Source organism: Antennarius striatus, chromosome 12 (genome assembly GCF_040054535.1).
Source record: "Antennarius striatus isolate MH-2024 chromosome 12, ASM4005453v1, whole genome shotgun sequence".
NCBI lineage: Eukaryota > Metazoa > Chordata > Actinopteri > Lophiiformes > Antennariidae > Antennarius > Antennarius striatus.
The window spans coordinates 6,559,476-6,576,833 of NC_090787.1; the positions used below are offsets into that span (position 1 = coordinate 6,559,476).

At 42.0% G+C, this 17,358-nt stretch overlaps 2 protein-coding genes across 11 annotated transcripts in view; one reads left to right on the forward strand and one right to left on the reverse strand.

Moving 5' to 3' along the window:
* Window positions 1–9,690, forward strand: part of hdac4 (histone deacetylase 4) — a 103,018-nt gene extending 93,328 nt beyond the window's left edge. For 5 of the 10 annotated variants that reach the window (XR_011037701.1, XR_011037707.1, XR_011037709.1 and 2 more), the window contains 2 exons: window positions 105–2,411; window positions 5,884–9,689. Coding sequence is in view for 1 of the 10 variants with exons in the window: in XM_068329720.1 (XP_068185821.1) it covers window positions 105–144 (40 nt within the window). In the remaining 9 variants the exon portion in view is untranslated. Of the gene's footprint in view, window positions 1–104; window positions 5,399–5,883 lie in introns of those variants that run through there. The other 5 variants (XR_011037704.1, XR_011037703.1, XR_011037702.1 and 2 more) reach the window with 5 other exon arrangements.
* A 1,945-nt stretch (window positions 9,691–11,635) lies between these two features.
* On the reverse strand, window positions 11,636–14,735 carry twist2. The gene is made up of 2 exons (XM_068329313.1): window positions 13,987–14,735; window positions 11,636–12,221 (listed from the first exon to the last, which is right to left on the reverse strand). Exon 1 carries the CDS (start codon window positions 14,512–14,514, stop codon window positions 14,020–14,022), a length of 495 nt encoding a protein of 164 aa, XP_068185414.1. The 5' UTR covers window positions 14,515–14,735; the 3' UTR covers window positions 11,636–12,221; window positions 13,987–14,019.
* Window positions 14,736–17,358: the final 2,623 nt, after the last annotated feature.

Genomic DNA, 17,358 nt, shown 5'->3' on the forward strand with positions numbered 1-17,358 from the left:
ATGTTTCATAACTATTTATGTGATCCTAATAGTATACAGTATATATTTGGTAATATAAAATAAATAGTAGTACCACAGAGGTTATAGTGTTGTGTTTTCCCCAGGGCTGAAGAGGAACCAATGGAAGAAGATTCTACTATGTAAAGAACCAACCTGAGCGTTTGACCACTGAGACCAGTCCCCATCCAGTCAGTTTAAATGGCTCTCCTGTGTCACCCTTGTCCAATCAGGATGGGGAGATACTGTAGGAGAGCAAAGCAGAGCTGACAAAAGTGGTACTCAAAGGAAATGGACCACTTAAGATGAGCCAACCAGTCAGTGTCACAAATGATTGTCACATGGTCTCTTCAAGAACTTGGATATTAAATGATTGACTCCTTAATCTGACAATGACAACCTCGAGTGCCAGTGCTTGTTGAACTCTAGACAAAGTGTACGTGACCACGCAGACAATTTGCAGTCATCTTCATCTCATATGTGCTGTTCTTTTTGTGCTTTCATCTTTTCACATTCTAATGTGATCGTGACTACGGGACACTGCGAATCATTCCTCCTCTTGCAGGATATCCAGATGATTGGAAGAAATGAGTTGAATAGCTTGTAACCTGGTTGTAGAGGGTAGATGACAAAGGTCAGGGGGTGTTCTGATTCCAAATGGACTGACAGTGAAAGACTGCATCTGTGCCTTTTCTTTTTTTTAACCTTGTGGATTTTTTGTCGAACTCCACTGAAAGAGCTTTGCCTTAAAAATAGGTTTGGGAACAAACCCTGTTCTCCCCAACCCCTTAAACATTTCTCATCTGGCAAGACTTCTAATGCCTGCATGTTGTTGGCACATAGACTGGAGGACTGTGGCATGTTCACCTATAATCCTCTGCAAGCAGCCTGCTGTTCCTCCACGTACTTCATCCTTTCCTTTTTCTCATGATTTTGATCATCTCATCTCAGATGTTAGTTCCCACACACAAGCAGAAGGTGGTTTATTTTAAGAAGGGAGTAATGTGTAGTTCTTTAGTAAGAGGAAACGTTTTGGGTGTTCTGCCATTTATCAAGTTCTGTTGTTTTTGAGGTTAATCAATCATCCATCCATGAGCTCCATCCACACCACTTAAGTCCCCAGACACACCAAACTGAAGCAAGAGAAGCAGCGGTGATAGTTTGACACTGTCATCGCCTCACAGAACCAGTGACAGGGCTATGAATGTTGAACATACTGCAAAGACTACAGAGGGCAGCCAGACAGCACATACCCTAGTTCGAACATTCTGTGCCTGCAGGAGAGAAAATACCTCTCCATACCAGTAGGTGGCGATAGTTCAGAAATAAAGACCTAGGACAAGGACCAGTGATGAGAGAGCAGCTTTGTCCTATTTGGCCCATCACCTGGGGCTGGATGACGTGATGTAGATATCACAATTTTTTCAAAGTTTTTTTACCATTATTAACAAACAATTATGTATTTTATAATGTAAAGTATTAAGGCTGGAAGATTTTGTTTCATATTAATTTCCTTTAAAACTAAAATGTGCCCGTACAATACATCAAACGTCTCATTCGAACACTACAGTTTATGTTTGAATTGCAGTTTTTAAGACAGAACACATTTCGTGTTGACATTGAGAAGAAATGTTTATTTATGTTACATTTGGAGCTAGGTTTTCTGGTTGCGCTTTGGTTTAGAGACACGCAACTTTAAATCGTCTATTTTATATTTTTTTCAAACTTCAGTGCGTGGTGGCAGGACTCGTAAAACTTTGTGTCTCATTTGACTTCTTGTTAGCAGTGAACGGCTGTCAGCGCGGTGCTAAATCTCTGGGTCCATCCTGTGAGTCCCGTGGACTGCCACCGAGGCAGCCCTGAATGTTTTGAGCCCCACGCGATTCCGGTCTTCAAAATTTGTATTTTCTGTAACAAAGCTGATTTGAATGTTGAGGCTTGGAGAGCAGCACAAAATCTAGGTCCATAAATACAGAGCTCAACTTCAGCCGATTGTCAACTCGGTGTGTCGGGGCACAAACATTCATACCAATAGAAAGAACGTAAGATGTCTGCTTAGCAACACAGACAAACAGTATGAAAACAGCTTAGTTAAGAAAGGTGGGCATCATATAAATACCACCTGCAGCAGCATCAGACCAACAAATCACTGAAGTCATTTAAACAATGCCGAAGGCAGACCCCTGCTGGACTACCCCCTCTGTCTCATCAGTTGTTGTTTTTTATACTCAATGATTCTGTTTGCAGAATGATAAACGGTGGAGAGAGACTGATCTCATGTGGACATTTTCCTGAAGCGTCCCTGTGTCCCAATGACCTTCACACCTGGGATTCTGCAGCTCACAGCTGGTTGAACGACTTCATGCCCTTTCTAAGCACATCTGCTCCCCAAATGCAGGGTTGCTGTGAGGCAGGTGTGTTTACGTTTGTATATATTTTTAGAGTTATTTCTATTTATTAATCATTGACCAGCGGTACAGCCCATGCACAGTGAACAGCCTTGCAACTTTGAATAGCACATGTAGCACAGATTCTACTTCCTCCATATATTAAATTTGCATAAAAATCTTTTCATCTCTTCTAAATATCCACGAGAAAACAGAAGTAACTCGTTAATTTAAATGTGCTGGGAGCTGAAAAAGACAGTTCATGCAAGCTGTTGCTGTTGTGCTTCATTTATAAAAGTAGATTATGATTGAAGTGTCACTGTTTGGTTGAGCTGTTCTTGAATGAATTTGGGTCTTAAACCATCTGAACTTAAACACAACTGACAGAACCTAACAATACTGGCCTTTAAGAAACAACACATCAGCCACCAGCCTAGTCGTATCAAATGTGGTCCTTAGTGGCAGATGAAAACCCCATAATTACAGTCTTTTATTTTCCTTTATAAAATTCACGTCTGATAAAACAGTCAGAGTACACAAGTTACTTCCTGTCTGTAACCATCCTTTCAACACGTGTTTGGCCCTGAGCGACTGCTGTCTCACCTTTGTTTCCTCTACAGTCTCATCACGTTTACTGTATATTTACGGCAAACAGGAAAGAGCTGTGTGGTTCTTACTGATGTTTACTGTACATAGGACATTTCCTGGGGATTCCTGCCACACACTTCAGTGACTACTTTTGTATTCTATTCCACTTTTGGAAGTGTGATTTCATTGTTTTGCTCACTTTGCCCTGTTACTTATGTGAAGCTGATGGATGAGGGATCCGATTGCGTTCGAACACTAGATGACATTACATGACAATGATCTCTGAGGTCGGTGTTTTTTTTTAGACAGAACTGGAATGCAGATATTTTTACTTTGTACAATAATGGACAATTGTGTATTTACTGTCTGTTCATAGTAGATTTATATATAAAAAGAAATGAGTATATTATATATCAATACATAAATACTATGACCTTGTTTTTGAAGTTGGTGTCAAAAGGTCTCTGTAGACTCAGCTGTTTTTTTGTTAGGGTGTCACTAAAGGCATCATCCTCAGTCACATGTTGAGATGATTTTTACAATTTCTTTTTGTCTTTCTGCACTGATGCTGAGTTTCTAGTCGTGTCCATGCTGTTTGTACCGTACCACACAGTAGGTGTGCCACTGCCCTCCTTTCAACCTCACTTATTCGTACCATTCCACACTTCTTTCTGTATAGAGTAGATGATACACAAATATTTTTTTTTAGCTGAAAAGAAGAACACTGAACACTGAAGATGACAAATTCACTTCTCAAAAGAACATGAGACAAATTCAACACTGGCTGCAGTGGTGGTTCATTTCTTCCTCTTTCTATACGAGATGGATGGAATTGAGTTGGAGTGTGGCCATGTCTTTTTTTTTAATTTGAATTTCCTTGATTGTGGTTTCAGACTGAACATTTGAAGTTTTGGTGTAAATCAACATTCGTTTGTATTCATTTAGTTTGTTCTGTATTCTTGTTCCCTCACTAAGTGATGCCTCTGAGTCTCAGGTAGAATGTTGTTTAGCAAGACTGTCCTGCTTCCAAAAGACGGCAGGTGGTTGATCACAGCAGAAGCAAAAATGTTTTCTCTGATCACAGAAATCCACAATTCATGGACCAGTTTTTACATTTTCTATACTTGGTTACTTTTTCATACAGTTGAAATTGTCTGGAAAACTGCTTGTCCTTGAACAAGAGGTCAAAGTTGACCCTGTTTCATTCCTGCACCATGTATGACATCACAACTAGCTTTATTTAGAATTGTTTAAATCCATGGCTACGTGTGGGTTATGTGACGTTTCTGAATACTGTATGATTTCCAGACACATTTCCACATTGTTGTGACACGATGATACGTAAGTAAATCCCGGAATATGAAAATACATGAGGTCCGGTTATCTTTAATGTCCACTTAACGTGGATGTAAATTGATACGACGCTTTTTAGTAACCCCGCCCAGAACATTCCCAGTCAGCTTTGCTTCTCAAAGCTTTGGTTTCTCTAAAGGAGCCAAGCTAGCATTGTCTGGCTAATCCAGCCAGCTATCTTCACTATCAGTCTTAGCACGATGTGTAGCAGAATGAAAAGTAGCAGTGTTCCATTTTGTTACTATCTCAATTATTAGCATATCTTTCGAGCCTTTCATGGTTCAGACCCCCCCAGGTCCAAAGCTGTTTGTTAAGGTGACCTAGTCCCAGTCATTCCTCTGTTTCTCTGCATGATCCATAAGTCTGCATGCACTGCCTACCTGTCTGTCTGTCTGTCTGTCTGTCTCTGTCTGCCTGTCCCACACCACATATCAGCAAGAGATTGAGCACTGATGGACAACAATACTTTCACTCAATCCAAGTTGTTTTATCTCTTTTTAGTGCTTTTTTTTTTTTTTTTAAATTCTGGTGTGGATGAGTTTGGGTGTTTTCCATATTCTTTGCCTCAAGGATCTGGAATCGTCTAACTTGGAGGACTTCAGCTGAATATTTCACACACAAAAAAGGAGGGAAAAAAAAGTATCTAGCACTTGTAACACAAACAATAGATTTATTGTATTTATGTAGAAAAACGAATGGTTGTTGTCAACTGCAACAACACAATGGAAAACCTTTTTCTATACCAGGCAAGATGTGACTTTGATGGACTTTTGAGAAGACTTTTTTGTTCATTGTCACATGCGGACTTCAAAGGGCTCCATCCAGACGCCTGGTCATTTCTATGGTTTTTTCCATTCCACTTAATATGCCAGTTATCGCTGTGAGTGACCACTGTGGTTCAAAAACAAACAGTTCTAGGTTTACATGCGTATAAAATGCATAATCTTTTTTTTATCAGTTATGTTTTTGGACTTGTTCCACCATTGTTACAGAAATAGTACTTTTTTCTTGGGAACCTTTGCTCTAACATGTTGTGTTTGACATCACAATATAAAGTATTGTTTTGGAAAAAGTGTGCTGTCTATTTTTGTTTGTCATTCAGTCTCCTGGGTTTTTCGGATAAATGTGAGTCCTATTGTCAGATGATGAAGACTCAGATTGGAGTTTGAAGGCAGATTTATCTCATTACTATTTAACATCAACCAACAGAGCTTTGAAGGCCAAGATGATCGTCAAATGAAAATGTGTTTGCAGAACCTGGGTTTGACATTATCCACAATATCCCAAAGCAAATGTGGAACAGAAAGTGTTCTTGTCATATGCACTGAATACACATCTGAATATTGTTTTGTGAATTTAATATATCATCAATGTCAGGCGTCAATACCTGAGATCATTATGATATGTTGGGAGTTTAAAAAAAAGGAAACAGTGGCAGCAGGCAGATACTATATAACATCATCTGTTAATGAATTTACTTATTTGTCAAAAGTTAACCATTTTGTATTTCATTAAATTAAACTGGCAACTTGTCACCCCCCCCCCCCCTCTCACCCAGAGTCAGCTGTGAAAGACTCCAGCACCCCAACGTTCGTAGTTCTCCCCAAAACCTATTATCAGATTGAAGAGTGAAACCGGTGGAGTTCTTCTTAAAACCAGTGGGAGGCAGCGTTTCAGAAATTGGGCCCCTACAGTAGCCTGGAATGGGATTAGCCACCCATTTGGAAGGGTCAAAGGTCTGAGCTGGTGTCCAAATAAACAACGGTGAATCCCGGTTGGTGGTGGAACTAATGCTGAGACAACAGTCCAAAAGCAAACAAAACCAATCCCACCTTACCTTCACTCAAATAAACACACATTCCACTGCTTTCCTGTCAAACTCTGAATTTAGAGAGTTACAGTGTAAATATTACCACGGCCTCGGGCTTTGTAGGCTTGTCACTAACTCTGTAAATCATGTCGTTTTGAGACACTCTGCTATGTCAAAGGCAAACGAAGGGGAGCAGATCTCTGGCTCCTGGAGAGAATAGTCTTAAAGAGACATGAGGGACAATATTTACTATCATGCAGATGTTTTAAAGAGCCCACAGGCTCCCCGAAGTGAAAAAAGGATGACGTTAAAGTCGGGAATGTGACCCCTTATTGGTGTCCGGTGGCTGGGGATGCTCTAACTAACGACTGAGTCGGTGAAGCGCAGACTGCCCGTCTCACCTCTAGCTCACCGTGGCCGTCACCACGTTCGTCATCCCTGCTATGCGGTGACACCGACTGACCCCCAGCGCCAGGTCAGGTCACAGGAAAGGTGGAGTCCTGCCAGTTGAACTTTCCCCCTTTCTTAAAGACCTTCCCACGAGATGCCGCCTCTCAGCCACAACAAAGGACTGAAAACTCTGTGAGGATTCGAATGTGGGGGAAACTCCGTTATCTATTTTCCGTCTTGTTTGGCCGCAGCGACATTCTGGTGTGTGGCATCTCTCTTGACTCGCTAATCTTCCTGCAGCGTCCGTCGTTGTCAGTTTGCTCTGTCATTACCCAGCCGCCGGTATACGTTAAAAAAAGGACTCTTCCTCCCATCTGTGCTCATCACCACGCCTTTTAATTGCTGGTTTGACTGCCCCGAAATGGGGATGACTTTTAGCCAGATGCTCGGATGACAAAACTAATTACAGATGAGTCATTAAAATCAGTTTTGGATCATTGGTATATAAAATATGTAAGGTTAGGAGCACTGCCTGGGCTTAAACTGACATTGTTTGAGTATTAAATCTTCAGTTTCACTCAACTTGATTCATTCCAAGCATGAATTTGGAAACAATGGTGATGCACATGAGTTAGTCTGTGACCGTTTGCTGTTCTTTCCACTGGAGGTTCCACCGGTCCTGCAGGAACGTCTGATCCATAGTGTGTTTTCAAGGCTGAGCTGTGTTTGCTTGTGTTGCTACTGTAAGTGTTTAGTCTGGTGTCGAGCGTCTGCTCAAATCGAAAAAGTCGAGGCCACACAGGGCTTCGAGGAGCTGCGGCAAACGCAACGCTGAGGCCACGTCGTTGGGATTGGGCGTCGAGATTATAAATGGGATTTAAAGCTTCCCTCCGCTACGTTTGCTGCTCTGCCCCTCGGACTGAACAGAGGGTGAGACAGGGTGAAATCCTGCCTGCTAGTGGTGGGATCTTCATGAAATGCAACCTGTCATCCAACAGGAGAGGGACCAGGCCTTCCCTTTAAACCATTATAACTCATATATGTCCTAAATACACTTATATTTAGCTAAATAGATCCTGCCAACCTGACTTTTGAATCTTTCTGCTCTGTTTGCATCTCCTTTTCCTGTTCTGTCCCAAGACGTAACATCATCTGTACCACCTCTAAACATGCTGGAACACCCGTGTGTAACTGTCCAGAGATTAAACGTTAAAACGTCGGCGGAGTTGATGGGATTTGGAGTTTTCGCCGCATCTTCAGGAGTTCTTTTCTCCCACGAGTGAAAGTACAAGTAAAAACAGTTGATTCCTCAACCAGCGTGACTGATTGACCTCTGCCGACCCGCCGGTCATCACTCGTGCTAATGAAATGCACAGGAGGAGGGGGATGTCAACACGTCTCCCCCATCATACGTAGGGCCCCCACCCCTCCTGGACTGGAGAGGAAGAGGTGCTGCCATGTGTTTCTGCCTCATAGTCATGTTGGAGGTGAACACCATCATCATAGGATGACAGAAGTGGTTTTTATGTCTCCCTGAATATCTGTGTGATTAATGCATAATGAGGATGTTTGCTTGTGTATATATGTGTTTGTGTTTGCGGGAAAATCCGCGATGATTGAATCTTCCAGCTTCAACTGAATCATCTGAACTGGTTAGGAAAAGCTGTAAATATGAATTGGCAAACAACCCTGATGTTAAAGTTAGACGTTTTTCAGCTCTGTGGAGCCCAGACCTCAATCTGGTAAAAGGAACAGATAATGCCAGCAGAGATGGAGAGAGAGAGAGAGGCTGGAGAAAGAGCGTTTATTCAAAGAATGAGGCGGTTTGTATAATATCATTCATCCACAGCAGCCAGGGTACAGTGTGTGTGTGTGTGTGTGTGTGTGTGTGTGTGTGTGTTTGTGTGTGTGTGTGTGTGTAAAAGAGAGAGGAGGAGACCAGATGGACAAAAGACAATGCCAGATGAGAAGATGATATCAGGCTCAGAGCCAAGTTACACACAAACACACACAAAGACAAACGCTACACACACACACACACACTTTCCCCTTGAACAAAAGTGTCCAGATATTATTCCTGTATTTACTTTTTATTGCTAATTGATTCGTTTCTTTAACACAATCCAGGCGCAGCAGGACCCGGAGCAGCATGTGCAAACGAACTACAAACGCCTTGATGCTTGGATCGTTTGTCATGGAGGACGATTACGCTTCATAAACCACAGAGGAACATCAGCACAAACAGTGATATATTTCATATCCATCTGACAACACACACACACACACACACGGTTTTATGGCACCTCTCCCACACAGAAGGATATAAAAACATCATGACGTCTCAGGCCTTTTTTTTTTTTACAGGGCATCAGCATCTGATTAAGGAGAGTTTCTCAATATGACACAAACCATAACAAAAGAAACTTTGTTGTTGTTTTTTTTTTATCATCATAAGCAGCACCAGACATGTTATATACTGCGCATCATTCCAGAATCCTATAACAGAAGTGCTTTTACAACTGTTCTTGGGTCCAGTTCCACAAGAAACCTTTGATGATTCATGTGAGGAGGCGAGAAAGTGACGCTGCAGTGGCATTCAGGCTTTAATGTGAAGGACTAAAAAGCATGAAGATGCAAGAACTTGAAGGAAAATTGGAAATTTTGTTAAAAAAATTAAAAAAAAACAGTCCTGAGGTTTGGAGATGATGTGGTGGTGGACTTCTGCGCAGGATCAAACTCTTAAAAGGATCCTGATTAAATGATGGCATGAAGAAAAAGCAGAGACAAGCGCAAGAAAAAGACCAGAACCTCTCTTCACTCCTTTTCATCCCTGCAGCCTCGACAGGCGAGGCGGTGCCAGGATCACGGGGAGGCATCTCGCTCTCGCCGCCGTGTGACGCTTTGTCTGTTGAGCGTCGCTCTGTTAGTGTAGCTGTCAGAATGACTGCACACAACAACGCCCGAGCCAAGTGGCCTGGACTCGCTGCATGAGGCAAAGAAAGTGGCTCCTTTGGAGAAATGTTGCGCAAAAAGGCCTCCAGTGTGAACCAATGGCTTCAATGTACAGTCAGCATTTCTTTCAATATGTGAAACAGCAAAGATGAATATGGCTTGAAAAATACAGAAAAACGTACAATATGGTCACAAAAAAATGGTTTTCTGTTGTCATTCTATACACTAAATTTATATTTTAGGTAGACGCGCTGTGCTCTTAAAGCCATTAACACACCATTTCTTGTAAAGTGACTTTTAGGTTATTGACAGTGACATCATCAAATATTCATTCATCCCTAGATAATACTCTGCAACCCACTGAGGCAAAGAAATGCAACATTTGTGGATATAGTTTGTTTAATTCTGACTATATCCACACACCTGATGCTCAGCTTTGACAGAAACACACACACACACACACACACACACACACACAGACACACACATCAGCGTACAGAGTGGTGTGAGGTAACCTCCGGATCCTTCGGTGAACCAGACAAACGCAGAATACCGTTTGAGGCACACACGGTGTAAACCTTTGCTTTATTCCCTTTTTTACTGCAAATTAAAGTTTTGCAGCTTTTTCCGTCTGATTTTACGGGAAACATCTGGATCTCTCTCACCGCTGGAGCAGTGGCCCCGGGTGATTCTGTGCTGCTCAGCTGTAAGGGCCCGGGATAATGAGCAGGTATCAAACGGGCTCCTATGGATAAGCCGGTCTAGGGAGGACGGACTCTCCAACAGCATCTGAGACCACCATGTGTTATCCTGGAAGATTTTATATCCAGGACAGAATTATTTTGTGATTTCATTAGAAATGACTCAAATCTGAAATTTTTCTTTCTGATTAGAGAGAAAATTTGATTTTTAATCACATGTGTGGATTATTATCTCTGTTAGCTCATTTTATATATCCAGTATTCCATCATTTGTACTGTTTTCTTTCTATATGGAACTTCATTCATTCGGATCAGAGCGGAGATCACCGGGACACACAACAATCGCTTCATTCCAAGATCACGCTCAAAATAAAAATGAATGCATTTACACAGATGAGCACCAGATTTAACAAAATAAAGCACCAAACTTCCAGGAAGACATGTAAGTTGAAAAAAAGTGCCAAGCCATGAGAAGATGGTTCATGTGTGGGGGGGCCTCAGAAGGAGGGTTAAATCTAAAACGACTTCAGCTGCAGGTGTTTGGAGCCTCTGGTCATGAGATTTCAGTGAATATTTGCACTAAAATGGACCATTTGAACGTGGAAAACAAGGGAAGGTGTGACTGCTATCTGAAATGTTCCCACTGCTCTTTTAAAACATACAGTTTTCTACAATTAGAAAGATGTTGGAGGTGAAATGAGCTCTGTGCCACAGACAGAGGGCAAAGTTTATCCTGAAGCAGCCCCACAGAGCCAGTCTAGTTCCACAAGTAGCCCCACGTTAACAATGAGCTCCTTTCAGTGTTTAGATTGCATCTAACCACGTCTGGGAAAACCAGATATAAACAATTTAAATGTTTAAAGAGTGAGCGTGAGACGTTCAAAGACATTTACCCGGTCGGCCAGATGAAACTCTGGTGTTTTTGTTCACAAAAAAAAAAGAAAAGAAAAGCTGCAGGCCGAGAGTTTTTGTCCTTATCTGCGGTTGTTTGGGCTTTAGGAGCCCAAAGGCATCGCCATTTGAAATAATTACTCGGTTTTTTTTTTTTTAAGCGGGCGAGGGTTTTATATGGCAGAGCTTGAAACTGGGCTCGAATTTCCCCCGCTGTTAATGAAGCTGTATTTTTTTTTTACGGTCGTTTTTTTTTTTTTTTTTTTTTTAAGTCGCCGTTTTCTTTCCATAACAAGAGGAGGGAGAGAGAAAAGGGTCAAATTTTCACACCCAGCAGTAAAAAAAAAAAAATTGTGTTGATTTTTTTTTTTTTTTTTTTAAATCATTGGAAGGTGAACAAATGGAGCGCAACCGTTTTGGGCTGGTCTAAAAATAATTTTCTTTTGAAACTTCTCCGATGGAAATTCACCAGGAATGTGCTTGAGAGGGTTTAATATCCAACTATTGTTAGGTCGAAATTTACAGCTGAAATTAAAAAAAAAAAACAAAAAAAAACCCCAAACAGATTTCGTTCAAAAATATGTGTTTTAATAAATAAGCAAAAAAAAAAAAAAAAAAAAGTACATTGGACGGAGTTTGGAGACTTGCTAAAGAAAGTCGGTGAAATAAATCCATGCAGCAAATGACTGTAAATTGCATTGGTCCCTTTACAGGCTAAAGGCGTACTTACACAGGTATGTACAATATGCATTCATTTATATATAGTCTATTTATACTTTGGGTTTAAAGTCTTTTAAAAAAACAAAATATATATCCTTCTAAACATGTCTGAAGGATGGCTTTGACAGGCCGTAAATCCGAGCTATAACATTTCTGGCCTCTACACACATTTCAGGTCTGGTTTTTTTTTTTGTTTTTTTTTTCGTTTCCTCTCTCTTCTTCTTCCTCTCTGCCACAAACAGCTCCAGAAAGTCAGTGTGATGAATCTGCATCCACACACACACACACACACACACACGCACACACGCACACACACACACTCCACAAAAGTGTTGTAGCTGTGGGTCACATTACGTCTCTGCGCCATGCCTCTGAGGTCGATGGGTTCTTCAATAATTCCTTTGGTCTTCATGCTCGGTAGAAGTAAACAGTCTGTGATGGAGAGACAGACATGATTAAAGAACATGATTGGAAAATAAATTCAAACTACATTTCCACTTTCCGGGTACATGTGAAGTCTGTCAGACGATGCTCCCCCCCCCCCTTCTTTTAGCGCCAATAGGAAGTCATTAATGAATCGATTATTATCCGATGAGGTGACTACAACCACATGGCGACACTCCATGTCTGGATGGATTTCTGCGGATGAAACACAAGTGATCGGTCCCACTTTCACTTTGAAACACGCGTGTAAATTCACGCGTTTTCATTTGTGTGTATCCTAAAACAATCAGACGTGTTTCCACAGAAGAAGAATTTTTTTAAAAAAAAACGTGAACTCCATCAGCAATGGGATGTAGGAAAGTCTCTGAACCTGTTTTCTCTTTATATTTTTCTTTTTTGTTCATTTGAATCCATTCAAAGACTTTTTTTTTTTTTTGGAATGTTTTGATATTTTCTCTAACAATCTAAACGCTGGAGGAAGAAAAAAAACAAAAAAACATTCCACCTTAAATGTAATGGAGCTCATTCCTCCAGGACTGGGCGAATCTGTAAACTGCACATCATAACTTCATAAACATTACTCCCACTTATTCCACTGTTTCATCCAGTGTCTCCCACGCCGTGTTTCTTCCACGAAACTTTACGCAGAAGACATAGTAAGAATCAGCCTTTATTTACCTTTAATTTGTTAATTTGGCGCAAATTGTGACATTACCCGCTCAGTTTACCTAAATGGGAATTAAGTGGAAACAGTCAAGATGTAATTATTTATTTCCTGCTTGCCTTTTCATCTATTTCCCCCCCAAAATGACAAGTTTAGTCGACTAAAACCGCAGCTGAATGCGAAACAAAATAAGAGCTATGGAGTATTTCTCAGCTGTCAAGTCCTGTCTGAACTACTCTCCAACTTCTGGGGTTAAAAAAATCACTGACACCCGCGAACGAGGCTCCAAATCTACACCAAAAAAAACCCTCACCAGGTCCTGTTCACACAGACCCCTCTCTTTCTGTCTGACACTGAATTTAACTCCCAAGTCCAGCCGAGCTGCCCATTCCTGCGGTTTCCTCACAGGAACACGTTCTTTTGTGGACAGGAATGAACTGCAGTGGAACTGCAGCTGCGCTTTGGAGCGGCTCGCTAGGTTCTCTTCATCCAAGTCATTAATAAAAGCTACTGAATACGAATTAACTGCTAAAAAAAAACCCCACAAAAAAACAACTTTGATGGTTTAAAAGAAAATAAACGTTGGTCGGTGAGGAACCTTTTAATTTGCTCTAGGAAAATGCTCCAATAATTTTGATGGCACTGGATGGATTTGGGATCCTGAACGCGTCCCGGGGTGACGGGACTGATGCTGAGGCCTCGGCCACAAATCCGATAAAGACGCGCATCAAAGACGCGCCTCTGGAACAAAAAATTAAAAAAAATTTTAAAAAAAAGTTATTTTAAATCTCGGTGGGCAGCCGACGAACTTAGATGTTCTTATTATCCAGGCGGAGTTGTTCTGTAATTATTACGTTGTGCATCAAATGTCAACTCATCCAAATCCCACACACGTGACCGTGAGTCATCATCACGCAAAGAGTCATATTTTACAGAAAATCAACAGAATCAATGAGTAATAGTGAGATTTTGTCTCACGGAGCCAGGTAGATGAAATCACCCACAATGTTCGCTCCTCTTTTCTAACCTATCTATCAACCTTCCATCCCATCATTAATAGAACTCCATTCTCCTCTTGGTGGTACCCACCGCTTTGGCATTGTGAGTGAAGTTGTGTCGGTGCTAGTGAGATGCTGACATCGACCAAGCACCTTCCATCCTCCACACGGAGAACGCGTAACTGAGTCTTTCGTGCGCAACGTAGCTACAGCTGGACATCTTGTTGTCCATCTCGTCGCTCTGCAGCACCTGACAGAGGAAGTCAATGTATCTGGACGCCAGCTTCAGCGTCTGGATCTTGCTGAGTTTGTCCGATGGGAGCGTGGGGATGATTTTGCGCAAAGACGCAAAGGCCTCGTTCAGAGACTGAGTCCGTTGTCTTTCCCGGACGTTGGCCAGGACCCGCTGGTTCTGCAGCTCCTCGTAGGACTGGGTGCTGCTCGGACTCGGTTTTTTACCCCTTTTCACCGGACCCGGGCTGCTCCCGCTGCTGTCCTCGCTGGACTTCTTACTGTGTCTCCTCTTCCTGGCGAAGCGTTTCTGCTGCCGGTCCAGCTCCTCCTCGCTGGTCCCCAGACTATCCACCGGGGAGACCGGGGAACTGGAGCCCTCTTCCATTTCTTTCTTGAAGAAATGCAGGGATAGAGAGGAAAACACGTTGTCCACCTTAGAAGCCGTGGTTACAAAATTGTATAGATATCCGTTTATAAAGGAGGACCACGTCACGGGGGTGTCGCTCTGCGCGCTTCTCGGAGGAGAAAGTGGTTTCAGACTGGGGGTTGTCACGCTTCTCCTCACGCAACAAGTTTTTTCCTTGAATTTTTTTGGAAACTTTATCCAGGTTTCAGACGCTAAATAGTTTTCACAGTGGAAGGGGAGGGCTTTTGGAGGGCGGAGGGGGGGAGCCAGCGCGTTTTGGGCTGCTAATAAGCAGGAGGGACTAGTCATGGTTTCATGTGTCGGGATATGAGTGAAACAAGGTACTTATTTACTGCCAGCAGCGGATTCTGTGTGATTTGGACTCTTTACGCACAGTAAGCCGCGCCGTCGGCCCCTCCGTGTTAAACGGGACCATATTTAAATATATTGTAATTTATGTGTTTCATTATTCTAAATAGTCCTCATGAGAAAATGTGATTTTTTACTAATAATTTCATTAATGTATGTTTTAATTATTTTTTCCCCCACAACGAACGAATTAAATTAATGACATTATTCCCTTACAGAAAAATCTCTTTAATTATTTAATATAGATTAACGAAAAGCTTTCGCCTGATTCCAGTCAAATCACACAACTACAACTTATAAATTATATACAACATCCATTTGTTGTCTAAGGCCATCCATGCGCCGCTGGACTAAATGTTTTTAATCCTCTCAGAAGCGTTGAGGAGGAATTACGCGCGAAGTCGGCCGAGTGCGATGAAATCTATCCACTTGATCTATAATCGAATCATGTCTGTGCGCTCTCACTGTTCTTATAATGTGGAAGTCAAACAGGAAGGAGGCTTAAACTAACCGAGGAGCTCTCCGGTTTCTGCGGATACCTCCAGCGGTCGGTTCCTCCGTGCCTTTTGTCAGCGGTCCACCTCTTCATCCGTCATGTTCTCCCAGCGCGGAGCGGCGCACAGGTGGCTCACATTATGGAGCTGAATTTATCCACTGCCAAAGTGCACAGTTTGTCCAAATCAGCTGACTGACCTCCAGAGATTTCTGTGGCTCGATCTGTGTAGATGTGGTTTGTGTCGCTGGGGACAGTGTTTTATTGCTCCCATGAACTAAAATGTTTGATTTAAAAAGTATTTTTATCTTAATTTGAAAAGAAAGAAACTCAAACAGAATTCACAAAAGTGCCACAGGGATATGACTACATCTCATTCTTGGAAAATGTTCCTCAAATTATTTTAGGGGTATGCTCTGCTTAATTGTGCAGAACTCATAGGTAAATCACGCTTTTCTAACAATATTAAAATCATTCATTTTTGACAGGAGTTCTGCTTTTTCTTTTAGGGAAACCCACAAAAACATGTTGGATTATGTTTCTGAATTTATTGCGGAAACAATGTTTCAAGTGTTAATGCGGAGTCTATCATTAATTAAATTGTCCTGAATAATTACCTCTTATTAGAAAGCAATTTTGCTAATTTACATTATAACCCACATTTAAGTTCACCACCAGTATCTAAGAATAATCAGACTGCAGTATCTCAAATGCATGTGACCGTGTTATGTGTGTTCTAAGCGTCCGGGGAGACTGGTCGCTGTAAATGGGGCAGAACTGAATACCTCCTGAAAGTTACACAACTTTACTTAAACCCATGACTTCTTCTTGGTGTTGGGATATATTCTGATTTTCCCTTGAAAGCTGCCTTGGCCCGTAGGAAACCCTGCTCTGCGTTGTGTTTTAGGTTCCACTAGTAATGGCGACTGTCACACTACTTTTACTCGGTGCCAGAGCTCTTAATTCAGACCCTGGCGTGCCTCAGCACAGGTCAACGTGTGGTCGCATTTTCCCGGTCTAGTTCACAGACCCTCTTTGCAAAAGGAAACACGGCTTCAAGACGTGCAAATATGAAAGAAATCCTCAAATGTGTGTATTAAAGAGAAAACAGGCCCACGCGGGAGCGTGCAAAGTCACAAAGTCACACACACTTTCCCTTGATTGTGCCCTCTGACCTCGTGCTCCCTGGCTCGGCTGCAGGAGGCCTCCATGCCCAGGGGAGCAGGATCCTGACGAGAGGCTGATCCTGCGCAGCGTTTTGTGAGGTTCAGACTCCACACATACACACTTCACAAGAAGAAAAAAAGAGCGAGAGGGGGCCCCCGGCCAGCACTTTTCCATCCACTGCATACGCTTTGGGCAGTGATAAGCGTGTTCATTTTTGAAAAGCCAAGCAGCGAATGATGAGGATGACAGCTCCGTCTATTATCAAGCTGACAGGAATTCAGTCCTGATCTTATTCCAAATGTGAGATATAATGGAAATAAAGTGAAAACTGTGCTCACTTGAAATACACTTTTAGCACTTTTATTTCTCACAGTTTGGAGTATTTAATCTGAATAACATTAGTATGGTTCTATAAATTAGATTTTAACAAACCCCATCATAGCATGAGAAAAACATTAATATGGAACTAAAAATGTTTCATCAATAAGAGGAGGTTACGAGTCCACTTCCTTTTTTTTTTCATCTCATGTGGATGTTGGTTAGTGATTCATGTATATCTCATAGCTCATTGGAGTTCTGAGGAATTCTAGGTCCCTGTGGTTCTGGTCAGAACCCTCTGAGAGAGAGATGAAGGGAAAATGAAGTGCAGAGAGAGAGAAGGAGAGCGAGATGGGGACGGCCTGCCTCTCAGATCAAAGATGGGCTCCGGCCATAATTCAGCAGAGCGGAATGACGTACCTCTGTCTTGTCTGACACCTTTAAAACCAGCTCCACATGGGTCGAGGGCATGGCCT